Source organism: Stegostoma tigrinum, chromosome 29 (assembly GCF_030684315.1).
Source record: "Stegostoma tigrinum isolate sSteTig4 chromosome 29, sSteTig4.hap1, whole genome shotgun sequence".
In the NCBI taxonomy this organism is placed as follows: domain Eukaryota; kingdom Metazoa; phylum Chordata; class Chondrichthyes; order Orectolobiformes; family Stegostomatidae; genus Stegostoma; species Stegostoma tigrinum.
The window spans coordinates 31,948,679-31,975,306 of record NC_081382.1 but is presented as its reverse complement, the minus strand read 5'-3'; the positions used below and the strand labels follow the sequence as shown (position 1 = coordinate 31,975,306).

The 26,628-nt window shown below is 43.3% G+C and overlaps 1 protein-coding gene across 1 annotated transcript in view; it reads right to left on the bottom strand.

The window, feature by feature from the left end:
- gsna (gelsolin a) overlaps window positions 1-26,628 on the bottom strand; it is a 74,252-nt gene that overhangs the window by 13,982 nt on the left and 33,642 nt on the right. Inside the window, exons 4-12 of the mRNA XM_059638301.1 lie at window positions 25,569-25,639; window positions 24,883-25,044; window positions 20,573-20,722; window positions 18,621-18,707; window positions 15,251-15,383; window positions 13,460-13,548; window positions 12,379-12,594; window positions 10,702-10,835; window positions 6,104-6,194 (exon numbers count right to left, since the gene is read on the bottom strand). Coding sequence (XP_059494284.1) covers window positions 6,104-6,194; window positions 10,702-10,835; window positions 12,379-12,594; window positions 13,460-13,548; window positions 15,251-15,383; window positions 18,621-18,707; window positions 20,573-20,722; window positions 24,883-25,044; window positions 25,569-25,639 — 1,133 coding nt within the window. The remainder of the gene's footprint in view (window positions 1-6,103; window positions 6,195-10,701; window positions 10,836-12,378; window positions 12,595-13,459; window positions 13,549-15,250; window positions 15,384-18,620; window positions 18,708-20,572; window positions 20,723-24,882; window positions 25,045-25,568; window positions 25,640-26,628) is intronic.

Genomic DNA, 26,628 nt, shown 5'->3' with positions numbered 1-26,628 from the left:
AAGAGCTTCCGAAGTAAATAAATCACAAGTACACCTTCCTGAGTTAAAACTAATTTCCTGCCTGAATTGGACTGAAACTTTGTAAATTCAGATGTTTCACTTTAGATCTAAGCACTAGTTTGCCAGATTTTTAAAACCGGATTGCATCGTTTTTCTTACATAGCTTCGAGAGAGAAATGAGCGCGCCCAGGTCTGAGCCCTTAGAAGGGAAGTTGCCTGGACTGAGCCACAATACAGTAATTTAGATCTCAGTCAGAATCCGAACAGAGTCCATTGTAACATGTTAGATTAAAACGTCAAATAAATGTATTGGCTCCCATCTTCCCACCCCATCCAAAAAGTGGCCACGATTCCAACTGTGGTTCTGTCAAAGCAAGGTGTGGTTGAACACTCTCTGAAGAAGGGTCTCGGCCCAAAACGTCAGCTTTTGTGCTCCTGAGATGCTGCTTGGCCTGCTGTGTTCATCCAGCTCCACACTTTGTTATCTTGGATTCTCCAGCATCTGCAGTCCCCATTACCTCTAGGGTGTGGCCCAGAGACAGGCAAAGTGCAGATTAGTCACAATCTCACTGATTAGCACAACACGCTTCACAAGTTGAACAGCCTCCTCCTGTTCCCTTTATCGTTCTAAGTCTCAGAGGGACCCCCAAGTAGCCCTTCATTACTCAGTCAGAATTTCCCTTCCCAGCAAAGATACTGGTCTCCATCTCTTCCCTGAGGCATTAAAATCTTGTCAGTGACTGATCTCACCTCCAAAAAAAATTCCCCCATTTGTCACAAACTGATGTTTTAAATGCAATTTCTGGGCCTGCACATATGCAGCAAGTATTTCTGATTCACTGTAGTCAACAACAAATCCAATTGAAACCAGGCAGCTTTACTTAAAGCTTGGCCGAAGGTGGATGAAAAAAGTGTATTTAATGTGACAACAGCTCATTGCTCCCATCTCAAAAACGAAGGAGCAGAAAACAGTGAGTAAAATATTTCCGCTCACTAATGAGTTCTCCTAGGGTTACAAGAGCAATAACCTTCCAAATTTTATAGGAGTGAGAGTTGATTGGCAGATCTCCTACAGATTGTTTCCAAATCTGAGCCAATGTTTCAGTGAGGCTGGAGGCACAGGTCTGCGGAAAACAGCAGCTCCTAAACTCCATCTAGTGGATCAATTAGCTGGTTACAGAGGGATGGCGACCAAATAAGGACTGCCTGACATACCAAGCAGATAGAGATGTCCAATAGTTGCCCATTAGCTAAACCAACAAATGAGCAGTGTGTTGGAATTCTCCCACTCGGGGATGGGAGACAGCAGCTTCCAATGAAATGGAAGTTCTCTTCATGTGATAATGGGAACTGCAGATGCTGGAGAATCCAAGATAATAAAATGTGAGGCTGGATGAACACAGCAGGATGCTGCTAGGCCTGCTGTGTTCATCCTGCCTCACATTCTCCTCTTCATGTTGGCCTATGTCCAAAGGCAAGTACCAGACTTTGAAAGGAATGGGCATGTTGACTGCCATAAGCCTAATAAACCTTCAAAAACAAATACAAATACTGAAAGCTGTTGAAAGTAAGTAAGAACATGTTCAGTGCCCAAAAATTTCCTCTGGCATTGCAGAGTTGTTACTAAAAACGTTTTCAAAACAGGATTGCATCAGGGTTAAAATGATCAGGATTCCCCATCAAAAACAAAATCTCTTTTGCCTTTGAATGAATCTCACTCAAGCTTTGAACAAAAACAGCCATTCTGGCTGTTCAGATTGGAATGGAGGGACAGAACCACACAGCTTTACTTTAAGTTCGGGTGCTAACACCGCTTGCCAGAATTAGAGAAAGAAACGGTTTAAAATTTCCAGCACTGGCATCATACTTTGTCTCTTTAAAGAGAGATCCAACCCACTGACAATTTTGGGAATTGTGCACAGGAATAAGCAAATAAAAAAGGATCAACTGCATAGTTAACCCTTCAGAGCACAGGCTGAACCTTAAGAACAGAGGCATTCCATCCACAGCTGGTAAATTCACATGTGTTTAATTTCTGGTTATGAAACAACTATTCACACAACAGCAGCAGTATTAGATCAACTCAAAACATGCAGAACTATCCCCATGCCTGTTGTGCTTTACAGTGAGGTACACAACGCATCTTAATTCTCTAAGAGTTCAGTCTTACAAAAAGCTGAGCTACCGAGAGCAGGCAGCGATACCTGGTTAAGGAGGTGAGAACCAGCAACTCCCTGTGGAGAATTAGGAATTCAGACAGTCAATGAAATCCTGCTTTGTGAATGCAAAAGTTGTTATTCTGTTTTCATTAGGCTCTGATTGTTAACAGCTTTGTATAACAGATCTCTCTCATTCCACCAAATGGAAACATCATTCCCGATCTGGTTGTCTCTTTGACCCAAGTTCTGCCTAGCACCTGCGAGGGGTGTGTGCTGGTGGAGGGGACATCAGTAACAAGCAGTTGCCTGGAAGGCGTACAGCTAGTTGGTTCACAATGTCTCAAACTGGAAGGTGTTGCTCTTTTGATCGTGCAAAATGGAGCGTGCTACTGCACAAATTTACCTGAAAATGACTAGTGTCCACCGTTCTAAATCACTGGGTTAAAATGCTGGAAAGCACCCCCCCCCCTCCCCCCACCCCACCCATTTAACAGTGATTGCCAAAAAAAAGTTTTAAAAATCATGACCACCATCTTCTTTGAAAGAGGCACCGCACACCAGGATATTTTCTAAAGAAAAAGGGAAGCAAGGATTTTTCAATCCAATTGAGAAAGCATTTTCTATTTAAAACCCATTGCTTATGGCAACATGTATTCACCCTGGGAACTGGACAGTGTGTGTCAGTTCTGGATTGATCACTGACATGCACATCTGGACAATTCTCCAGTGACAGACCCTTCCACCAAAGGGAAGTGATGAACAGTGTTATCTCAAAGGGTTTACTGATTTCAAACATGCCCTCCTACCTTTCTTACAGGCTCTCTTCTGCCATCCGATTTTTCTTCCATGCCCCTCCAACTGCTCAACTCCAGGCACCATCTGTCAGTCTACGTATGGTGGAGGTCATACCATTCATCCAGTGACCGAGAACCTGCTCGGGTGCAGATGTGGATGAACCATTGTTGGTTCAGTGATGACAGCAAGCCCCATATGGAGCATACCTTTGGGGTTTCAACTGCTACTCAAAAATCAGGCAATGGCCCAAAGGAAGGTGGAGGCTGCACATCCTGGTCCAGGATTTTGGGTTGCCCTGACAACAATTATCAGTGTTAAACACCTTGGAACTCCAAGGGAAGCTGTAGCCAGGTGCCGTCATGGAGTTGTCAGCCAACAAGAGTTCACCAGCCAGGACTTCTGGCTTTGACGTGCAGCCGTAACAAGTTGAAGAGCTTGCTGTCAGCTCTGGGGCACAGTTAGCACAGAAGTTGATAAACTTCATAGTTATATGGAGAAAAGAACAATAAAACCATGGCATATGGGGATTGGCACCAGGGTGCAGCAGTCTTAACCCACTGCTGGTCCGAAGGAGTACTTCATTTTCTTCACTACAACTGAGAACTGCATGTTCATTTGGGAAGAAACAATACCCAGGGTTGTCAAGCCTATTATAACAAGTGTTGACAAGACCACTAACATTAGTGAGGGGAAAGAGGTCTGCACCAAGCACAACATCACTCCTGTAAACCAGACAGAAACCAAGTCAACCAACCTGCCACCTCCAAACCCACATGGTCCATAGAATAAACAGCTCAGTACAACGGTGCTCACAATGACCACCTTTGCTTTTGTATGGTCGACTGTATATGCATCAAACACCTTGAGGCACACATTCCTTCCACCTAAGCCAAAACTTGGAGATGCGACTGCAGTGCTCTCTTGCCACTTCTGATATTGCATTTGCAAAGCTCTCATTTCCCAGTGGGTCCCCCCCCACTGGGGAGGCAGACAAGCAGCTGGAGCCTCACTACAGTGAGCTTCTGTCCAGCACCATCACAAATGCCTGTAATAGTACTGGGAATTTCACAACAACTTGCTCATTGCATAGATGGAGGAGATATTGCCCCACCTATCTTTCCATCTGCTTGCTAGGTTCAGCAATACCTGATGTTCAGGGCCTTTTTTTGGCTGCTTATAGATTGATTGCTTTCTTGGTTTCCTCAACCATCTCTTATCCAACACTACTGCTTGAAGCAGAACCAAGCAATCCAATAAGACTGCATTCTTGTTGTTCCAGCGTGTCAACATGGGGCTTGCTGGGGACCTAGGGATTCTGGAGGATATTAAGAATTGCCTGGGTGCTTTCTGGGGTCAGTGGTACAGCTGGTGTTAATTCAAGGACATTCTTTCTTCTGTGAGTTGTTCCTTGGCTAGAGAATCTGATCCTGCTACGCACAGGGACGGTAAGGATCACAGCCAGCACTATGATAACTAGGAGCAATGAGGACACTTCAGGGTGACCTCTCTGGAAATCACAAGATCTAGCTGGAAGTAGCACAATCCCAGCTGTCCCCCAGATACCTTGTACCATGCCCCAATTGGGGAGCAGCCGATCATTTAACAGCAGCCAAGGGAAACAGTGTAGCTCAAGTATCCCATGCCCAAGTACCCTGTTGGCACAGTTGCATAGTTAGCAGCCACTCTGCTTTGAAGTGTTCTGGATTATAGATGCCCATTAGTACCAGGAATCCTGCTAAATGGCAGCATTAAGGACCTCATTTTCATCAATGTCGGGATTGCAAGCAGATGTCAGGGCAAAGATAACACATTTAAAAAAGGTTAACTGGGGGCCTACTTGTTGACAAATGACATTACAGCCCTGTGTGGGGTTCAATGATTGTGAGTAGTTTTTAACTGCAAATAAAAAATAAACAAACCAAGAAAAAAAGTTTACTTCAAGGTGGTATACCTAAGATTGCCACGCCACAAAAATATGCAACGCTTTCCTTTAAAAGGATGCACTGGATGAGCCTAACTTCTTGCAGTGCAACAATGTCCAGTGAGCCCAAGTGCTTTGTCATTCAGAGGATCTGGATTATAAAAACTCTTTGAAAAGAAACAACCCAATTCATTCACAAGGAAGCAGCTGACTGGTAACCAACAGCAACCAAGAAACAGTACTGGATAGTGCAAATTTTGTTTACAGTACAGTCCGATGACAAACCGCAGGCCCCCCCCACCGAGTGCTACTTTGGTGAAGAATGAAGGATTAGTTTAAGCCACAATAACGAACAGGATGAGGGTACAGTGGACTGTTTAGAAATAACTTCAACATTCCCCACAAAATTAATTCAATAGCTGTGGTACTGATGGTCAAAAGAAATATTGGACTTTGTAGTACTTCCCCATTTAAAACAAAAATAAAACACTACAGCATTTGAAGCAACTAAGAATAAACCAAAGTTTGAAAGGGAGTGGCATTGTTCTTCAAGCAACATGAGAGATACATACAGCTGGTGCCTTGTGCAGTTAATGGAGTGCACAATGCAGAGTTCCTCAGACAGGAACACAATAAAACCGTCCTTCAAAAAAACTCTGCAGCAGAGAAGTGCAGATGCTGATGATTGGTTAATCTATCCAGGAGCAGGTAAGAAATCCCTCTGCTCTCTTCGTAATGGAATTTGAGGGCATAATTGAAAAAGTCTCTACACATTTGACTCCATGGCTTCAGAACTCTAGTTTCTAATAGCCACGCTGTCAGACCATCAAAAACTTAAGGGCAGAAACCTGAAGAATTGAGATGGGTGGTGCCTGCAGTGCTAGATGTGCACAAACAATAAAAGTAATTGATGCCCTCGGAGCTGACTGGCAGAAACAGAATCATTACAGCAGCTAGAGAGTGACCTGCTGCACTCGCCTACTGAACCCAAATCATGTGACCAAGACACAGCATAAACAAGCTCAAGGAAACAGTTGTACAATTGTTTCATTTCTTTGCTGTATACTTTTGAAGGGTACTTGATACTATGTGTAATAGAAACTTGAAAAGAGAGTTAATCTCAAAACATCATCTGACATTTACTTAAAATGTAAAAAATCAGGTTGATATCACCTAGAGTCCCTTAATGGGTACACTAAAGTTTTGTTCAAAAGTGTGTTAGCTTTACCTGGACAGGGCCACCACCTAGCTCCTCGTCAAGCTGGGTAGTCAAGATGGCAGCAGTACCCATTTCATCCTGGGATGAGTCACTTCCCAGCCTGCAAGATAGGAAGAGAACCAGTTAACACATTAACCAGTAGCAGTGGGTAGGGGTTAACTTCACAAATGCCACACCTAAACACTTCTATGCCTTAAAACCAACTTGTTCAGAGGATGCGCCTGAACTCAAACATGCATTTATTTGCAAATTAAAACATTACAAGCTTGCACCTTCTAACTGATTTATTCAGTTACAGCGTGTTGGGTGAAATCCCAGTGAATGCCTTCCAACTGCACTTTGAGAATTGACACCAGAGTCAGCAGACCAAAGACCCCAATTCTCATCGTTCAGCTGACACTGGCTGAGGGAGGTGGGGGAGTCAACACAACACCTAGGGCCTGGTGACCAGTGGCATTGCAGTGTCTTTACGAGGGAGAGATGGGGAGGAGGAAAACAAATGCCAAGGCACAAAACAAGCCAGCAATCCATTGTTGTGGTGAATGGCAGGGAGTATGAGAAAAATCACCAGTCAGCTGTCAGAGACAGGGTGGCTCGGTGGTTAGCACTGCTGCCTCTCAGCTCCAGGGACCTGGGTTCAATTCCACCCTCAGGTATGTGTGGAGTCTGCACACGCTCTGCTGGTGTCTGCGTGGCATTCCTCCAGCTGCGCCAGTTTCCTTCCACAGTACAAAAGGAAGTGTAGGTTAGGTGGATTGGCCATGCTAAGTTGCACATAAAATGTCCAGGGATGTGCAGGCTAAGTGGCTTAGCCATGGAGAACATGGCAAATCCAAGTAGTTAACACTTCAATGTTAAGACTTGGCACTGCGCCACTATCTATGGTTCACATGCAACATGCATGTCCCTTACTAAAACAAAGCTCCACTTCTGGATCTATAAATGGTTATATTTTAAAACTGGAGGACATTAAACTTTAAAAACAAAACCCTGAGTGTACACAGCAGCAACAGATCCCAAAAAGAATTCCAAGTTAATCTTGCATTTTTTGGATCAAGAGAAGGCAACAGATTTGTAAAATAGCTTAGGTGAAAAAGACCATTGAAACAGACTGCATCAGCAGGTTACAAATATAAACAGGCTCGATTTTAGCAGTGCGATCCACTTCTCGCTCGCCCTCTGACGAAGTAAATTTGTCTTCCCTAGTCCCCTGGCATTCATTTGAATCTAGCCCCCTCTACAGGATAAGTTGATAGCTGCACGAGCAAGTAATAGGGGAGTTCTCAAACGAGCAGCCACACTGAAGTACCACACACACTCCTTTGCTCCCCGCACAATGCGTTAAGATGGATACATACATGGGATTTTAAAAAGATGCAAAGGGCAAAAATAAAAAAAATCAGCAGTATCTGTTGGAAGAAGACCCCACACTAAGTGAACACAGTGTCAATGCTAGAAATCTAAATTCAAAACTCAACTATTTCCCCCTCAAAAGACGTGACGTGACCGGAGAGTGTTTCTATCCGCCCCCATCAGCAGATTCAGTTTTCGTTCCACGTGAAAATTCCAGTCTTTTCTTCTACGGCCAGAGGGGATTTGCATAGGAAAGTTGCTGCTGACTACCTCAGTACCCAAATCAAAAAAAAAATCAATTCCTCCCTCTAATCTGCACGCCCCCCCCCCCGCACAATTTGTTTTTGAGCAATATTGGAAAATTAACCCAAGTTCATAAAAGACTAATAACACACCCTGCGGGAGACATGGTATCAACAGCATCATGCAGATTTCCACTGTGCGTACACAGGTAATAGCAGAGAGAGTGTCACTTTGACCTGGTAGTAACTGAGCTTTAACAGTCTCACTATGAGCAAAACCTACATCTAATTATTAAATTTCTACAGAGACAGATGGTGGAGCAGTTTGAGAAAGCTGAGCTATAAATTGTGACAAACCTTACAGCCATCTTCCACCCCAAAAATCAATATTTACAAAAACATTTCCCTTATCCCTCCAAGTCATTAGCAGAATTGATTCAGCTTGGCTCCTCAGCCAACGTCTGAGACGCTGCGAGACATTTTTGCTGCCCTCTCGTCAGTATTTTCAGCTACATGCAAGTTAACCACAAAACAGGTTTACTAACCTTCGCTAAAAGCCCATCAAAAGTTACACACAACTAGCCCCAAGCAGCTTGACCCGAGCGTGTGCCTTCCACTATGGAGGTAGTGAACAACATTGCTGTCCAGAAGGTGCACTCGGGTCTGCTTCATGTTAAACCTGCACTGATGAGGTTGGTTGGCTCAATGAGCTGGTTTTTTTTGTTGTTCTGCAGACATTTCATTACCCTGCTAGTAACATCCACAACCCAAGATACAAATCTACTCCAAAGCCTTGCCCTGAAGGGCAAGACAAACATACATACAATCTCACTCTCCAAAGGGAGATAAAGCCAGAAAACCCAGCACATGAAGGATTGAAAATAGTGAGCTCCAACTCCAAAAGAGCCACTGTTTCAATCCACTGTTTATTGGACCCCAAATTAATATACATTTTTATCATATGGGGTATCTCCTGAATGCAAGTCAATATGCAATTGCAGTACCATTAATGGGAGAGAACCTGATTTTCAACTACATTCAGTTTGGAGGACGTGGTGTCACTGAGACTTGTTTGTTTGTTTGATAACCTGTCCACTATTTAACCACTATTCACATTTAGTTTTTGGTAAATGACAGTCCCTGGGGATTTTAAAAATGCTCACAGGGACTCAAGAACCAACAGGTTCAGGTTTGGGTCAATGAGCAATTGCTGGTGAGAGGGTTGGGGAGGGGAGGAGTAAATCATTTTTAAAAATTCAGAGCTGTGGAAAATAATAAATGTTTGCGGTATCAAGTCTCACTATATTCAAAAGAAGCTCAAGGTTATCTCCCTGCCTCCCAGTCCCTCTGGTTCTGCTATGCACAGAAGCCATAATTCATGATCAGTTACAGTTCCAGGAGCCTCCAGCAAGGGGACAAAATTTTCAAATAAGTCCAAGCAGATTGTGCCAACAGGCTAATCCAGCAGTGAGCTGATACTATTGCTAGCCATATCATAGATACAGCATCACCTCCAGCCTACCCTCAAAATATGTACTCAGCCCTTCTTGAGTCAGTATTCTTAAATTCTATCCAAACAACTTCATAGCATTATCTTCCTCATACAGGCTGCTGTGGTTCACTTGGTAACTGATGAGCAACCTTTTCAGGGTAGCGAAGGACAGGTTATCAAACAAACAAAGTCTCAGTTACACCATGTCCTCCAAACTGAATGTAGTTGAAAAACAGGTTCTCTCCCATTAATGGTACTGCAATTGCATATTGACTTGCATTCGGGAGATACCCCAAATGATAAAAATGTATATTAATTTGGGGTCCAAAAACAGTGGATTGAAACAGTGGCTCTTTTGGAGTTGGAGCTCAATATCAATCATGAACATCGAAATTAGAACTCAGATGTACCAGGATTAAGCTTTAGTTCTATCCTTCGCCTAGTTACCTGGAGACAATAAGCAGCTCTTGTCCTAACAACGAGCACAGCATTTTTCCTGAGTTCACAGCAAGGGAACAAATTCAGAAAAGACCAATTTATCTTCAGTACCCAGTCATTCCTTCTTTTTAGAAAAGGTCATCTATCTTTTACTGGTCTGACTTGTGATTCTCCAGACCTATAGCAATGTGGTTGACACTTAACAACCTTGAAGGTAGTTGGGGATAAGCAATAACGCTGGCACATAGATGCCCACATCCCATGAACAACATCTCAGATGGTGCTTTTCACCTCCCACTCAATTTTCAGTTGGACTTGATGTACAAAGAGAGATCACTGCAATATAACAGACTATTTCAGGAGTAGCACGGACCCAGAGACACTTGCTGGTAAGATTTCACTGAATGGAAACTATTCTAAGACTGGCTCAGATTTCTCCTTTCACATTCACCAGGAACAATGTGATTCACAGACACTGAATAGTTTTTGAAGTGGTCATCGTTGTGTTGGCAAATGCAGCTAGATTAGGGGCAGCACGGTGGCTCAGTGGATAGCACTGCTGCCTCAGTCCTGGGTTCGATTCCACCCTCGGGTGACTGTCTGTGCAGATTCTGCACATTCTCCCCATGCCTGCCTGGGTTTCCTCCCACAGTCCAAAAACGTGCAGGCTAGGTGGACTGGTCATGCTAAAGTGCCCATAGCGTTCAGGGATGCATGGGTTAACGGGATGGTCTGGGTGGGATATCCAAGGTCTGGTGTGGGCCTGTTGGGCCGAAGGGCTCATTTCCACACTGTAGGGTTTCTATGGTCTCCAAAAGGAGAAAGGAAATGGACACTCGCCTGGCCATTTGAGATAGTGGCATTGGTGGGAAGGAGACAGAACCGTCCACTGCTTTAAAAACAGCCCCGTGGAAATTGGACACCTCACTGAATTCACAGAGGGCACCCCAGCGTGAACAACCTCCTCAGTGTGTGTGTCAGCAATGTCCATTGAAACAAGAAGTGACCCCAGAAAGCTTCTACAAAAAAAAAGTAAAACAATAAATAGACTATCCAATAAAAAAAGTCTTCCAACAGCTTACCAGTAGTAAATGATGTGACCCTGTCTTCCCGAGAAGGTGTAAGGATACAGGATAATGTAGCAGTCCCCTCCATAGAACTGGCCATGAGTACTTGGGTCAACAGGTACTTTGTCACTGCCTTCGATACGCCAGATCTGAAATGGTTCAATTCAATCATTTGTCTTGTCTAAGGTGGTATTTCATCCCCATTCACCATTCTGAAGGCACTGACTCCAACTGGAGCAGGTAAGTCCTTTTTCAGCAAGTCAACCAACTGGTTACTTGGTGTACACCACAGTGGACATTTCAAGCTACATTCAGTCACTCACCGTCCAGCACAAAGAGGCCACAGGACAGCAGAACATACCAGTTGCTCCACTCTCTGGCCCAGAAACAAGAGGCACATTGGTTAGGACAGCATCCATGTTAAATTAGACAGTGCAAGTATCAGTCTGATACTACTCCCTGTCACACTCGGCATGAAAACGAAACCTGATTCTAACACGGGTAGCCTATCCCAAAGCAGCTACTGCAAGGAGCCGAGACCCACGATAGTAACCCATTCTTTTCCTTTTCTCTGTGGTGGTAGCCATTACAGAGAAGAAACAAAAAGAGCTACATCCTCCCAATTTAACACTGACTTACCAAGCCCTCCCTGCTCCTTATGGCATAGGATTTACACCAGATAGGAATCCATGGCATTTCAAAGTACAAGAGCCCGATATGCTTCTACCAGGCCATCAAAAACATTACGTTCACCAGATCGATATCTGATTTTCTTTAAGATGTAAATGAAACAGTACATAGTTATTTGCATTTACACTTGATCTTGCATTACACAATCTGGAATATAGTGACAGAGGAAGAATAGGGCCTGTAGTGTGCATTAACTGTTTAGGTTCCAAGGTCTCCAAATTTAAATTTGCAATCTGAAAAAACAGCTTTAAGTGCAACAAGGATGTCTAGATAAAGAGTGCTTCTAGGTCTAAGGCTGGGAGGTTGACTTTGTCCAACAAGGCCAAGTAGCAGGGGCCCTGGAAAACTGGCAAACAGCGGATATATCAGTTTTAAAAAAGGTCCCTGATCTTAAATGACAATTTAGCTACGAGCCTTGTCAACAGTGGCGAGAGCGAGAGCACACGCATTCAAAAAAAAAATACTCAGATCACCCAGATGTCGTTTCAGCTGCAGAAAAGGTCCTTGCACTTTGTGGTCCAGCCACAGGAAATGGGAGATTTCTGAACCAATTGCATAGCAGACATGGTCAGCCCCTTCAAATAGCATTTTCCATGTCTCCAATCCCCACCCCTGAACTCCTAAACTGCCTCCACTCCTGTTTGCCCTTGTTTAACGGGCAAAGCACCTGCTCCCACAGCCTCCTCCATACATCAAGCTGGCCAGCCAAAACTGATAGAATGATAACTTAGCAAATGGGAAGCTGAAATTTAATGCCTTTGACAGTAGACACCAAGTATCATGGGACACACACTACAAGGTGCTCTACACAAGTGAAAGGTGGTGGCTGAAAGCAGGTTTCAAAAGTGGTACGAACAACATCTCTACAAAGCTGGGTCTTAGTGAATGCCAGGTTTCCTTCAGGGAAATCCTAACACTTCCAAGAAGCTACCCGTTTGCTTCCTAAACCACCATCCTCAGGTTGGTAGCTCTACAGAAGGTAGTGATAAGTTAGCAGTTTACCGTTTTATCTCCAGACCCATCATCCACCATTCCATGTTGAGCAGCCATGGCAGGAGACTCGTGCAAAGTTGCAGCATCGAAAGGCACTTTTTCAACTTTGGCAATCTGCCCAGAGACATAACAGGTTCCCATTCCCTCCGTCTGATACAAGTCAACCCAATTCTTGAAGAATTGCTTGAACAGTGGGGTCTCACCAGTCTCTGGCAGAATCTGAATCTAAGAAACAAGGCAGTTGCAGGTTTATTACAACAGCCTTACATTTAAAAATGTCATCTGACAATGGAACAGTTACATCTGTTCTCCAGAGCATAAACCATCAAAGCATAAAAGTATAGTCAGTCATCAAAACCAGCAAGATATTTATTCCACAAGTAATTCAGTAGCATAACCCTGGATGAAAAAAGTGGGACCAGGCTAAACACAGCACTCAAATTCTAAAAAAAATCATCCCTGGATATATGAGCATCAGATGCAGTGTCTCATCCTGTCCTATCCCCATATACACAGTTTCAGTGTTTGTTTAGTTGTACAAGATAATGGTTCTGAGAAAGGTGCATGTTGGAGGCTGTACAAAACTCCACCCAATTTGACACTGTCTTATGCCTTGGACAGAAATAAAACATCTTTGGATCTTGTTGAGTTCAGACTGACATCCACAGGTCTCCTCGGGCCAAGATATTTGTAAAGTCAACCTGTCGTTCAGTGTTATTCCACATTTCTGGAGTAGGTATGCCTTGAACCTGAGCCTCCCAACCCAAAAATAAGGATGCCACCACTCAGCTACAAAGGGTCCTCCCCCCAATTTTGTAACAAAACCTAACATGACGAATACCCAATTGCTATCTTGCAGTTGATTACACTGCGTTAAGACTGTTCTCTTCAAGACTCAAAAGCAGTTGATACCCCCCACCCCACTGTGAATCAAACAGGCATTTAAAGTCAAGTCTTAGGAAACAGGAACAGCGGCAGCATCCTTTCACCCACAAATACCGCTCATTTCAAAAAGGGAGTGCTGTCTGTAGTTTGAAGAACCGAGGAAAGCTGTTGCCATGTCGACAAGGAACATATCAGCAGATCCTACCTGGGTGTGCTTGGGGTATCCCATTTTCGTAATAAAGTCTTCGGCAGCTTTCAGAGCAGCTTTCCGTTCTTCTGGATTAGCATTCTTACCTTTCAAATAGAAAAGAAAAAAGGGTTTCTAATATTCTAAAAGAATATATGCTTGGCCTTCAGCAATAACTTGACATTAAAAACTTTTTAAAAAATCAGAAAAACACCCAAAGCACAAAGACTGAAGCTTCTGATTAACGTGTGCTCATGTTAAGTGGTTGTGTGGACTAATTTAGAACTCCACAATATTTAAAAATCAATAAAAATGGACATATAAAATGTGGTAGTTATCAATTTGAATTGTTACATCTAGAGCTGGTAATAAAATGCTCACGTCAGTAAAGTGACCATCTTAAACTGCTGTAAAATCCAGTTGGTTCTGCAACTCTTTAGGGAGGAGAACCTGCCACCCCTACATACATGAACTAAAAGTGACTCCATACCAAAATGGTCTACTCTCGAGCAAACCAGTAATATTAAGTGGGTATTACTCACTGCAGGTCACGGTATTGGCCTGTAACTGCCCTCACAGGGCAGAGGGTTAGGCAATAAGCAATGGAGCACACTGGGATTAATACTACACCATTAAAAACAAAATCCGATCCCTCCTTCCATTCTTCCCCCTTTAAGAACAGCAGAGTTAAACACCAACTTCTTTCAACTTTTCCGGGAAAGGAATTTGCTGGACAACTGAAGGATTTTGGATGGCCTCTGGGAGAGCCTCCTCCCACCATATTGCAAAACATGGAAGACACAAGGAGGCTTCAATCTTCATGCCATTTCAAAAAGCGACAGATTAGACTAGAAGCCAAAAAACAGGGATGGAGGAACTTCAATTAGGAGGCTAGTCTGAAGTTAGTGGCTGGGACTTGCCGCTTTTTTTTGGGGGGGGTGGGGCAGACAGGAGATTTGATTCAGGTTTTGAAAACCTGAGAGAGCCAGATTAGATGGGAAGTGGTTCCTGCTCATAAAATAAAAGTGAGGAGGATGACAGAGATTTTAAAATGTGATAGTGTCCAAAAAAAGTTTAAAAAAAGAGGGGATAAAACTTTCACACAAATAGTTAGGCACATGATACAATGCCTGGAAGTGCAGTGGAGGCAAGATCACTTCAGACATTGGACAAATATTTAGATAACAAAAAGAAAGAGTATGCAAGGGTATGGAGCAAAACCTGGGGACTGGAAGCAGAAAATGAAGCTCATTGAATGAGCTGGTAAAAACACAATGAGTTGACCCCCATCCCCCTCCTGGGATTCTGTGAAGCTAGGTGGGAGGGGGTTGTACCGTACATAATGTACAGCAAGAATTATTGATTCAGTATTAGTGGGCAACTTGACAAGAATAACTTTAAATTTTCATTCCATGCATACCCTAAGACCCTGCACACACAAAGCTCCTGGAGGTGTCACAAAAATATGACTGGCTCCACAATGAGCCAGCAGACACGCAGGGGGTACTCCAAGATTCACTCATGTGAGCCTGCTGTGGCAGAAAAGTTCATCATCAATTTCCAAACTTACAACATTCTGATCTCCACTCGATCTTAGTCTGATGAGCTGGTCCAAAGAATTTGCTCCCTCCAACCACATGTACACAATTCGTGAGATCAACTCACCGAATGCATTGGGATGTGATCCAGGAACAGTTTTACTTGCCACTTGGACATCCAAATCAAGAACAGCAAAGAGTGGGCAAAGCAAGTTTCATCTCAAATCCCATTATGGATGGTTCATCAACTGGCCAAACAAACCTTCCTTACCTTTCCACACAAAGATCTGCCCATTGGAACCATTGTCTAGAATGAAGCTATCTTCAGAGTCCAACATGCTCTGCTTGAATGGGTTCTCTGCAGACACCGTGGTTAATTGAACTTCACCAGCTGCATCTGAAACCTGGGAAAAAGGTTTTTTGGGAAAGGGAGTGGGGGAAGAGCGGGGGCAGGGCAGCAGGAAGAACAACATTTAGTCAGAAAGCCATCCATGTGTTCCAGCCCATTAGAAACCACTTGAGATATGCCTCGCTTGAACCTCCTTGAAACTTCTTGGCAAAAAAAAAGTAGTTATTCTGAATAAACCTGAGGATCCCCTCTTCAGGCTTTGAGGTGGCATTTAATTTGGGTGAATTTTCAGGAACTACTGTGTTCTAAGTGAAGCAACTGCCTGTTTATACAACAGAGCCACCTATGATACCCAAGGGGTAGCCCTGACCTGAATGAGGGCAAGAAACTGCTGAGCTGCAAGCAGACAGGGCTCAAGGTTCCAGCTCCCGCAGACAAAACAAGCTGCGCCAAGCAGCCAGCAGGGATTTATAGATGGGAAATGACCAAAAAGAAAGAAAAAACACAACAACACTGCAGTGGCCTAGCCCTGAAGTGCCAGAGTGAGGGGTGTAGGGAGGGTGGCAGTGGCAGTGTTTTGATCTGAATTAAGTTCCTGATCTAGTCACGAGATGGGAAAGAGCACACTCCGTAGCTGGTTGCTTCCTTATGCTGCTGATAATACTCATAGGCCTAGGAGCAGCCAGATGCTCAGATTGCAAGTGAAACAGAAGATTTAACCCACATGCTTCAATTGACATGGGTCAACATTTCCTTCAGCATGCAACACGCTGAACAGAAGGAGCACAGCAGCTCAACTACAAGAACAAGGTCAGCAGCGAGTGACCACCCAGCTGTGGGCTTTCGCCTCCAGCAGGCTATTCTCACCCAATGGAGCAATCTGCAAGTTAGCTCCTGGGACAAGAACAAGATATGGATAACCTATCACTGAAAGATTCAGACACGTTTATACGCACAGGCCACTTCACTGAGAGTCAATGCTAAAATACTCATGCCCTGTTAAGGGAGGCAAACTAAATGTTGAGATCACAAGCATATATTTTAAGAAAGGGTGATTTGCAAAGTAGCTGTAAGACAAAGTACAATGATGATGCTTCCCAAAGTCCAAAACTGCCATTTAAGTGCACAGCCGAGACACTGCAGAACCAATAGTGTCTCCCCTGGAACTGACCAATTCTTTTGGTTGAAATTGCCGAGTGGAACAGAACATACAAATTTAAAAATCCTGAAATACTAAAATCATGTGCCAATGAGACTTTGAAGTAATCCTTCCTATCTTAAAAGGCCCTGTTTGAGAGGGCTATTCCGGTGTCTGTTTATTTCAGAGTCCTCTTCCCCATTTCTGAAGGGTCCAGACCCAAAATGTCAGCTTTCCTGTTCCTATGAAGCTGCCCAGCCTGCCGTGTTCCTCCAGCTCCACACTGTTATTGGACTCCAGCATCAGCTGTTCTTATCTTCCGATGTGCTGTTGCATCTACATTGCTATCTCTCAGTCTATCATGGGAGCAGTTGGTTCACCCTCCAGTTTCAGATTTAAAAAAATGCAAAGGCAGTCCACAGTATTGAGCCTTTATTGAAGCGCACGATGGAGTACTGAGGAATCAGGAGATCACTGGTACACATGACTGAAATCAGGATCCAAGTTCTAGTTGCAGTGAAAGAAGCCACCTCCCAGTGTCATGTGCCTGGCTGAAATCTCCAACTCCTTTAAAATCAAAAGCTGAAAAGTCAGCAAGTGCTGATGAAAATAAATGTAATGGGAATGTTGAATAAATTTTTTAAAAAAATTCCACAGATGAAGCCGGATTGACGTTACAGAGTCCAAACTGCTGCTTTAATGGAATTGTGATGCACCAGCTCTGATCTGACATACACTAGTGGGGAGGGTAACTACATATGGCAGGCATAGTGGTGGCATAACTGCTCTAACATGGAGATTAAACCTGCTCATACTGAACACAATTGTATTATTAAAGAATAAGACTTATTCAGTGGCTTTTCTGGACAAGTGATTGAGATTTCAATTATAATAGCAGACAAATTGCTGACCTTACTACTGGATCACACACCCTTTAGATCATCTTAAAAACCACTCAATGTTGAAATGTTCAGGGATGTACAAGACCATCTCCATTTGTCTCAGTGACTGTAATCCTACAGCATCAGTGCTGGTGATAGTAGATACACTTGTACTAGAGATCACTAACAACGCCTGAGCACCGTGTTAGACACCTCCCACCCCAACTGCAAAGCAATAAAGATCAGTGCTGGTAAAGATTTTAAAAAAGTCAAAATTCTGCTAAAGAATGTAACAGTTTTGATTTGACTAAAGCTGCTTATTGACCAATGACTGATCCACAACATTTTCTTGTGCCGTATGATTCCAATAACCTATCGCAGCCTTACAAATACTACTCAGCATTCCTGAGAGTTGCTGGGTCAAAATTGTGGCACACTCCCTTGGTACTGTGGGGGTCCCTACACCATGTGGAATGGAACAGTTCTAGGCAGCAACTTGACACCACCTTCAAGGGCAATTAGGAATAGGTGGTAGGTACCGATCTAGCAAGTGAGACCTACATCCTTGAAAATGAGCATAGCCACAAACTCTAACGTAGAAAATTGCTAAGATTCACAAGGCTCAGACTAAATTAACTTCTCATGTCCTAGGCTCAGCAACCAAGTGAAGCAGCCTCAGTATCACTTATGGTCAAGTCCCTTCAGAACTTGGCTTCCACAAAACCATCCCTCATTTTCCTGAGCTCAAGAGGAGCATCAAGTTTACTTCTTGCCCATCACAGGATGGCCCACTAGATCCAGGATCAAATCTGGTGAATCTCCAGACAGTGATAATGGGAACTGCAGATGCTGGAGAATCCAAGATAATAAAATGTGAGGCTGGATGAACACAGCAGGCTCAGCAGCATCTCAGGAGCACGAAAGCCGACGTTTCGGGCCTAGACCCTTCATCAGTCTAGGCCCGAAACGTCAGCTTTTGTGCTCCTGAGCCTGCTGTGTTCATCCAGCCTCACATTTTATTATCTTGGAATCTCCAGACACTGTTCTTCCTTAAATATGGAGACAAAATGGAACAGTGTTCCAGGTGTGAACGCCCCAAGAGAGCCCTATACAACTGCATCAAAATTTCTTCAACTCCAATTTCTTGTAGACTAGAAAAGGACTACATACCATTTTGTTTGAGAATGAAAAGACAAACAGCTAGGCTGGACTCAATGCTATCTGCCATGTTGGATTCCAAATAAACCTGGTTTTGAACGGTTGTAATTTGTACCTTGTACAGCTTAGCCAGTTTTCTGTTCGATGCATCAACTTTAATATCACAAGTTGCTTCTGGCAGATCTGGTTTGGGTCCAAGAACCTAAGGATGAAGCAATAAAGTCAGCATCCAGATGCAAAACCCATGAAATAGATACAAGAGAATTTAGAACAGTACTGCACAAGAACAGGCCCTTCAGCCCACCATGTCTGTGCTGACCATGCTGTCATTTGAAAGTAATCCCATCTGCTTGTACGTTGTCTGTATCCCTCTATTCCCCACTCATTCATGTATCTGAATAACACTTAAAAACTTACTGCTATATTGGCTTCCACCACCTACCTCCCTGGCAGTGCATTCCAGGCATCTACCAACCTCTGTGTAAAACAATTTGCCTTGCACTTCTCCTTAAAACGTGCCCCTCTCTCACCTTAAACATATGCCCTCTAGTATATGACATTACCAACTTGGGGGAAAAAAAAAATAGGCCCTGACTATCCAACCCCATCCATGCTTCAAGTTTTATACACCTGTCAGATCACCCTTTGGCCTCTAGTGACAACAATTCCAGTGTGTCCATTGTCTCCTTGTAACTATACACTCCAATCCAGACAACATCCTGGTAAGCCTCTCTTGCACCCTCTCTGAAGCCTTCCTTCCTGCAGAGCAGGGCAACCAGATCAGCTCACAATATTCAAGTGTGGATTAACTCCTGTTTCACACAGTTGCAACTGGACTTGTTGACCTTTATCCTCAATGCCCTGACCAATGAAGGCAAGCACGTTGAATACGTTCTTTAAACCACCTGATCTACTTGTGTAAGCACATTCCTGGGACTTTCAGCCCAAGATCCCTCTGTATATCAATGTTGCTAGAAGGGAAAAGGTGGGTTTAAAAAAAAACCTGCAGATGCTAGAATTTCACAAAACAAACAAATTTCTGGAAAAGCTCAACAGATGTGGCAGCATCCAAGAACAGAAAACCATTAAATGTTTCAGGTCCTGTGACCCTTCTTCAGAATTGTAGGTGGACAAAAGGTGAAAATGGGGTGGGAATATAGAATAAGTAGAGACGAACACAAGTAAAAGGAAAACAAGAAAAAACAAAATGGACCAAGAAATGAGTAAGAAGCCAGCCCAGGTGAATGAATGGTTGCTAAATGTTTCTAAAAGTTCTACCATTGACTACATCGGTCAACAGATGCCGCTGAAATCAGTAACTCTCTGCAGTGCTCTCAAAATGTTTCTCACATTTACGTTCCTCTAACACATTTTGCAAACTGTTCCCGAGATCTCAACCAGCACAATTTGTCCTTGACAAGACAATTCTTGGACTTAAAACATTTTGTTGGCTCACCAAGTGGCAGGGATTTACAAAAAGAGCACTAAAATCAGTCACCAGATCAATAATAATTTCATTGTCCTCAGTTAAAGTAATAGTATTTGACAGGTCCCAACGACAAAGCTTCAAAATAACAGCAGTAGATCAGTAGACCTGCACGCCTTTCAGTACAATCAAAGCTGATTATCCAACTCCAGATCTGCCTGATCCCACTTTCTCCCCCTACCCTTGGATCCCTTCAGCACTGCATCCAATTCCTTTGTGAAAACAAAAACATTCTACGTTACAGCCACTGTTTTCTGCGGCAGAGAATTCTATCATCTCACCGCTCTGTGTGAAGATATTCCCCTTTATCCGTCCTAAATGGCAAGTGTAATCCTTACATTGCAATCTTTGATTCTTTCCTCCCTAGGTTATCGTGAACATCAATCCTGAATTTACCCTGCCTGGCTCGGTTATAATTTTAAGTTTCTATGAGATTGCCCCTGAAATTCCAGTAAATGTAATCAACAAACAAACAATCTAGTCTTTCTTCATACAGCAATCTTGTCCCAGCAGATTTTTATTTAAAAATACACTTTTTCCAACCATTGGTGTGCAGCATCACTGATCTCCCCAGCCTTTACCTCAATCAGCCTTTCTGGCTCCATTCCTTCCTCCATCACACAGAGTGTGGCACGGCCACTTCTCTCGTTGTCACGGATACCTTTAGCAACGTACGTGGCCTTTAGCTTTTCAAATCTGTTGGATTTTGAGCCACACCATTGAAAAATTTCCTGGGGGAAGAAACAAAAGACAGATGATGATGAGACAAGCGAAAGTGTAGAATCTCAAACGGTTATGGATTTCACAAATTGAGAAACATAATTGCTCCATTACATCTTCTATTAAAGGCAGGGCAAATGGACCTTCCTCTGGGAGACATCACCTCCTTACTGCTAGGCTAGAGCCCAAGCTCTCTGTTTGCAGTTTGCTGGCAGTTAAACATAAATGCCAGCAAGCAGATGATTTCAAGCCCATGGTCTGTTTGGAGACAAACAGAAACGGTATTCATAACAGCACGTCAGGGAAGACAAAAAGTTAGAAATCTGTCCCCAACTGAATTTCTCCTGTTATAGGGTCAGTTTTATTTTGAGCACCCTCAAGTGAACGTTTCCTCGGTTGCACTCGGCACATTATTCCAAACAATGGAGGTTCCTCCTCATTTCGTTTCTAATAATCACTCCTCACACTCTATAGCTCAACATGGAAGCCGTAGCTCCAAGACACTTAGAAATGGCTTTCACTGGGAACTGACTCACATTGGATTCATAAACAAGTCTCAGAACCAAAGCTGAGCTTTTGTGGGGAGAAGGCAGAGATCAGCAAAATTTCAGATTTACTCCATGACCTCCACAGCTAAGGAGGGGCAGAGAGACATAGCCACAACACAAACAATGGTCAAAACATTCAAGGGAAAAACAAATGCTGGAAGGTTCTGAGCATGGAGGTTAGTGTTAATACTGTAGAGGCTCCAGGGGGCAGGGGGTGGTGAGTGGTGCAGGTGCGTTTAGTGCCAACTCCAACAATGCGATAACACACTGACTTGGATAAGGATAAATCATCGTGGGATCTCGGAATACCGGCCTGTGTCCATTTCCCATCCTAGTAAGAAGGGTTTAAGTGGCTAATGTACCTTGTAGATCTATTACACAGTGGCAATTAGTACACCACACAAAACCACGAAACTCACTGGAGATTGTTCCTTTTACACCCTAAACAAAGTAGATTTGGCTGTGTTATGGCTAACCAAAGCTGTTAAGACAAAAGGAGACCAAAAAAAAATCCAAAAAAATACAGGTGTTAGGTAGGCCATGACCATATTGAATGGTAAACAGGCTTAAAATGGCTGAATGGCCTCTCCCTGTTCCTGCGCCTGGGTAGCTGTCATCCTTCCCATCCAAAACACACATCAGGCAATGAATGAAGCCCGCAACGCACTTGGTCCAAATCAGCCTCTTGACAGTACACCAGGTTAAAAGTGATGCTTGGGTCTAGGCCTGAAACATCAGCTTTTGTGCTCCTGAAATGCTGCTTGGCCTGCTGTGTTCATCCAGCTCCACACTGTGTTATCTCGGATTCTCCAGCATCTGCAGTTCCCATTATCTCTAAAAGTGATGCTTATTGCTTTTCATTTACTTTTTTTTCTGCTTTTAAAAGAAAGCTACTAACTGTTGTTGATCGATTTTGTCATGATAGAAAACAAGTCTCAAAAACAAGGGTGGAATGGTCCTCTCCAAGCGTGAATCAAACGGACCTCTTGACACATACTTACTGACAGACCCTAACTCATTAATTGTAATTGTTTACTTCAGAATATTATGCTAATCACAATCAAAATCTTGCCTATGTCTAAAATACAACACAAGAAATACAACTAGTACAATAGCAACAGTGGCTGGGGTTGGACTGGGTAACGAAACAAGTAATGTTGCTTTCAAAAATAAAAAAAAATGGAACCTGTGAAAAATTGCAAATAGAGAAACAATTCCAACATGCCACTTGGCCCAGGAGTCAAGCAGAGAAGAAGGCGCGTCCAAGGGGAAATGGAAAAATAATATATAAATTTAAGAGTTTGGTGTGAGGAGTCTTGTTCAAATCAAGTGGAAGTAAAAAGGAGGCTGAATTAGTGCCCCTTGATCTGGTTCATTGACGAAACCTCTAAATTCCACCACAGCTTTGAGCCAGAAGCCACCTATCACAAAATGTATTACTAAAAAATAAAGACTCAATCACTTAGTGTGTCCATCTTCACACAATATTGAAGATCTTGTCCCGTTAACAGCCTTTGACCAGTGAAGGATTTTTCTTGTGACTAACTAGAGGAATGGGACTAGAACCTGTTATAATTTTCCTGCTACTCCACTAGACCTTATCCAATAATGCAAGAATTCAATTCACTTAAAGAAATTAGGTTAGCAGCTTAGACTAGAATATGGAGTTACAGAGAGCCACACAAGCAACTTCTTCTGGCTGGTCCGCACATGCAGTTGGTCATGTGGTTTACAGCCTGGTCCTTGGAACACAAAAAAATTCTGTAACAGACTACTTAATACTCCGAGCTATTTGGACTAGTTTCAAAAAAAGCCACCAATCCATCAATCAGGAAATGGAGAGGAATGCAGTCAGGAGTAAAAAAGGTGGCATAGGGATAACTCAGTGCATTTCACATGCAGTTCGCCATGACTACAGGCCAGGCCATCATCATGGGATCTTTTACACCCACCCACCTGACCTGTTTAATGTCCCATTCAAAATACAGCAACGCCTGACCATGCAGCATGGAAGTTGCGAGTTGGATTTTGCAATCATGCTCGAGTGGGATTTGAACCCAAAACCGTGCAACTCTCAAGCAAGAGCTACCAATGTCACAAGTGTGGGATTAAGCAGCAACTGTTAAAAAAGACATTAGTGTTCTCCCACTAGTAACCCTAGGGGAGATTTTCAAACCAAGCACAGGTTCTCAGTCAACATGGACTACTTCCAGGATTCTAGTGGAAATACTGACTGCAACTCAAACATTAACCTTGATAAAAGGTAGCTCCCCCCCACCTCCCCCGCAAGGCTGCGCCACAGCCTGGGTAGTTACAAATCAGCGTCACAGACTAAAAACAGGGGCAGCATAGATTACAGAATTAGATTTACACAGAACTTTGCTTTAATAATTCAAGTGACAATAAACAATAGACAAGTGAGCCTGAATAGTTTGCTCACAATGAAATATTCATTTTGGCTACACACCACACACCCCTACTACAAAGTAGTCCTGGAAGCCTCTTCCTTTGTGTGCAAGTTTCAGTGCATGACTCCAAATAATTAAAAAGTTATGACATATTCAACACATTAAATTCTAATGAGCATCCACTACAGAGCAGAATCTTTAACCCAAGAAGTTTGAATCCATGAGTTTAGTATTTTAGTATCAGGAATGCAGATAGTTACCCTGCATCATGTTAACAGATTGAGCAAAAGGAGTGGTGCATCAAGACCTAGGTATCCCATACACGAGTCACCAAAAGCAAGCAAGCAGGTGCTGAAGGTGGCAAACAGTACGTTGGCTTTCTCAGCAAGAGGATTCAAAAATACAGGAGCAGGGACGTGTTGCTGCAATTGCACAGGATCTTGAGACCACACCTGGAATGTAGTTTTGGTCTCTACGGGGAAAATATTCTGGCTAAGGAGGAGCACAAAAAAAATTTACTCAACTGATTCCTGGGGTGTCTGGAACGGTGAATAATGCAAGATTGGATATTTGTTATGACTTTATTCACAAGAGTTTAGATGAATGGGGGGGGTTGGGGGGGGGGGGGGGGGGGAAAGCAGCCTCGAATATATACACAATGTTAAAGCAGTACTACATGAGGTAAACAGGAAAGTCGTTTGATGACCAGAGTTCAGAACCAGGGATAGGCTATTAAGGTGAGAAGAAATTTCAGTTGGATGATCAGCCAGAATCGTAATGGATCAGGCTTGAAGGGCTGAATGGCTTACTCTAACTTGCTTCAATTTTGAAGAAGCGAGTGAAGGTAACGTCAATATTCTGGCCAAAAAAGGGCCAGTCCAGGTTTAATTGCATTACTGGCACATGCTCATGCAAGAAAGAATATTCTACGTAGAGGATGGGATTGTGAACAAAGGCTGAAAAGCTACACAGGAAAAACTGATTCCATGTGGCCAGTGCTTCAACATGGAAATGCAGTCCCCTCCCTGCACAGCATTCAATGTACATCCAAAACAAATGAACAGATCCTTTTAAGCCAACAATTGTACTTCAAATGGTTGCCTGTCACATTTCACTAAGCATTTTTAAGAAACCTTAAGTAAATATCTAATTTCTGGCTTAGTAACAATCCTAATCTGCTGCCTTAAGCCTTTTAAAGAACAGTCCAGGACTCACTGTGCCCAGGTCAATGATGAAACAGTCTCCTGTGTTGAAGCTGTCCCAGGTCAGAGGGACCTCCAATGCTCGCACCGTTCTGCGGCCCTTCACGTGGAGCAGACGTTGAACCGTTACTTCATTGGGCACCACATGGGAGAAACCGGATGCCACCCCTCCAGCCTGCAGCAGAAAGTTTTACCAAACAAACAAGCAGACCGTCAGCTTGTACAGAGGAAGTAACATTGAAAGCATTCAAAGTTTTTTTTAAAAAAAAACAAAATCACACAAACCCATGAGCTTCAACTTATTTGAGAGCATCACAGGCTCGAGTCTTGGAAGACAGAAGATTTTAAATCAGTGGGAGGCAAACTCCCATATCTTCAAGTGCTGAATGAACTTGTCCAGTACGGCGCACAAGGGAATAGGGGTTTTGGGGGGGGGGGGGGGGGGGAGACAGCGGGGTTAAAAACATCCTTTGGCCAATTGAGACTATTTGCAATCAGCATAATTATTCTAAGCTCATTTCCCAGCATTCAGCCTATAGCCGTTATACCTCAAAAATTGCAAGCGAACATCTGAATACTTAAAACATGGAGGATTTCTGCCTGTATCATCTTTACAGGAGGGTGCGCGTCAGATTCCCATCAGATGGGAACAATCTCACACCACCTCCAAGTCTCCCTCTTTACCTTAAATCTACATACCTGCTCATTTATCCTTCCAAGGGAAAATCCCTTCCTGTCCTTTGCCCCATACAAGAAGCAAAATGAACTCTCTAAAAAAAAAGGGGGAGACAGTAGAGTCTCAGCGCAAAATGTTTCTCCATCCATTTGGCACGATCTAGGGACTATGGTTGGTGCTGAACCTCTACCCCAAGATGGTGACATCAGAGAAGTAGTTTACAATGGACATGGTACAAAGCTAAGTTTTGAGTAGATCTGTAGCTCGGGTTGTGGATATTCTAGTTGGTTGGCTTGCCAAGCTGGCTTGTAGTTCCAAAGACATTTCCTTACCCTGCTGGGTAACATCATCAGTGCAGCCTCTGACGAAATGCTGTTGTTTTCCTGCCTGGTATTTAAAGCCACAAGCTGTTGCTCAAGCTCTGAACACAAACTCTTGATCCACATTTTCCCTAACACTCCAGTCACCATTTTAATATTTGTTCCACACTAAAAAAAAGTATGACTCAGTCAAGTATCTCATCCATTTCTAATGGTCAGCTCAGATCATGTACTTGTCGTCTACTTGACCTCTCAATATCACCTCCCCACCACTCCACAAACAAGGGACTATCATTACAGTTACAGGTAGTACACTCCTGAATAGCTCTCAAAAATCAAATCTAATTGCTCAGATGCAGAGCAGACAGTGGCCTGTACAGCAGCAATGAAATAACTTTCAACATCAAGTGCCCCAGCTGGGAAATGTCACCCTACACTGATGTCCTCTAACACCGGGCACACACTGTTGTGCTGAACAGTATTAGGTATTTATACTGATTCCACTGACTCTCTCTGGCTTAATGTTGCTTTTGGCACTACACAAACTTTCTACTTTAAGATTTACAAACAGTTTCACAAACTTTTCACTTTTATAAACTGTTCAGGACAAGTAATGATCAACAGTTTCAGAAATGCATCTTTTGTTTACACATCATTGAAGACATTGCATTGATTCAAGGAATGAAGTAACAGGGCCAAAAGGGAAAAAGCAAACAAACAAACTGCAAAGTGTAGAGAGAAAGAGGGGGGGGGGGTGGGGGTG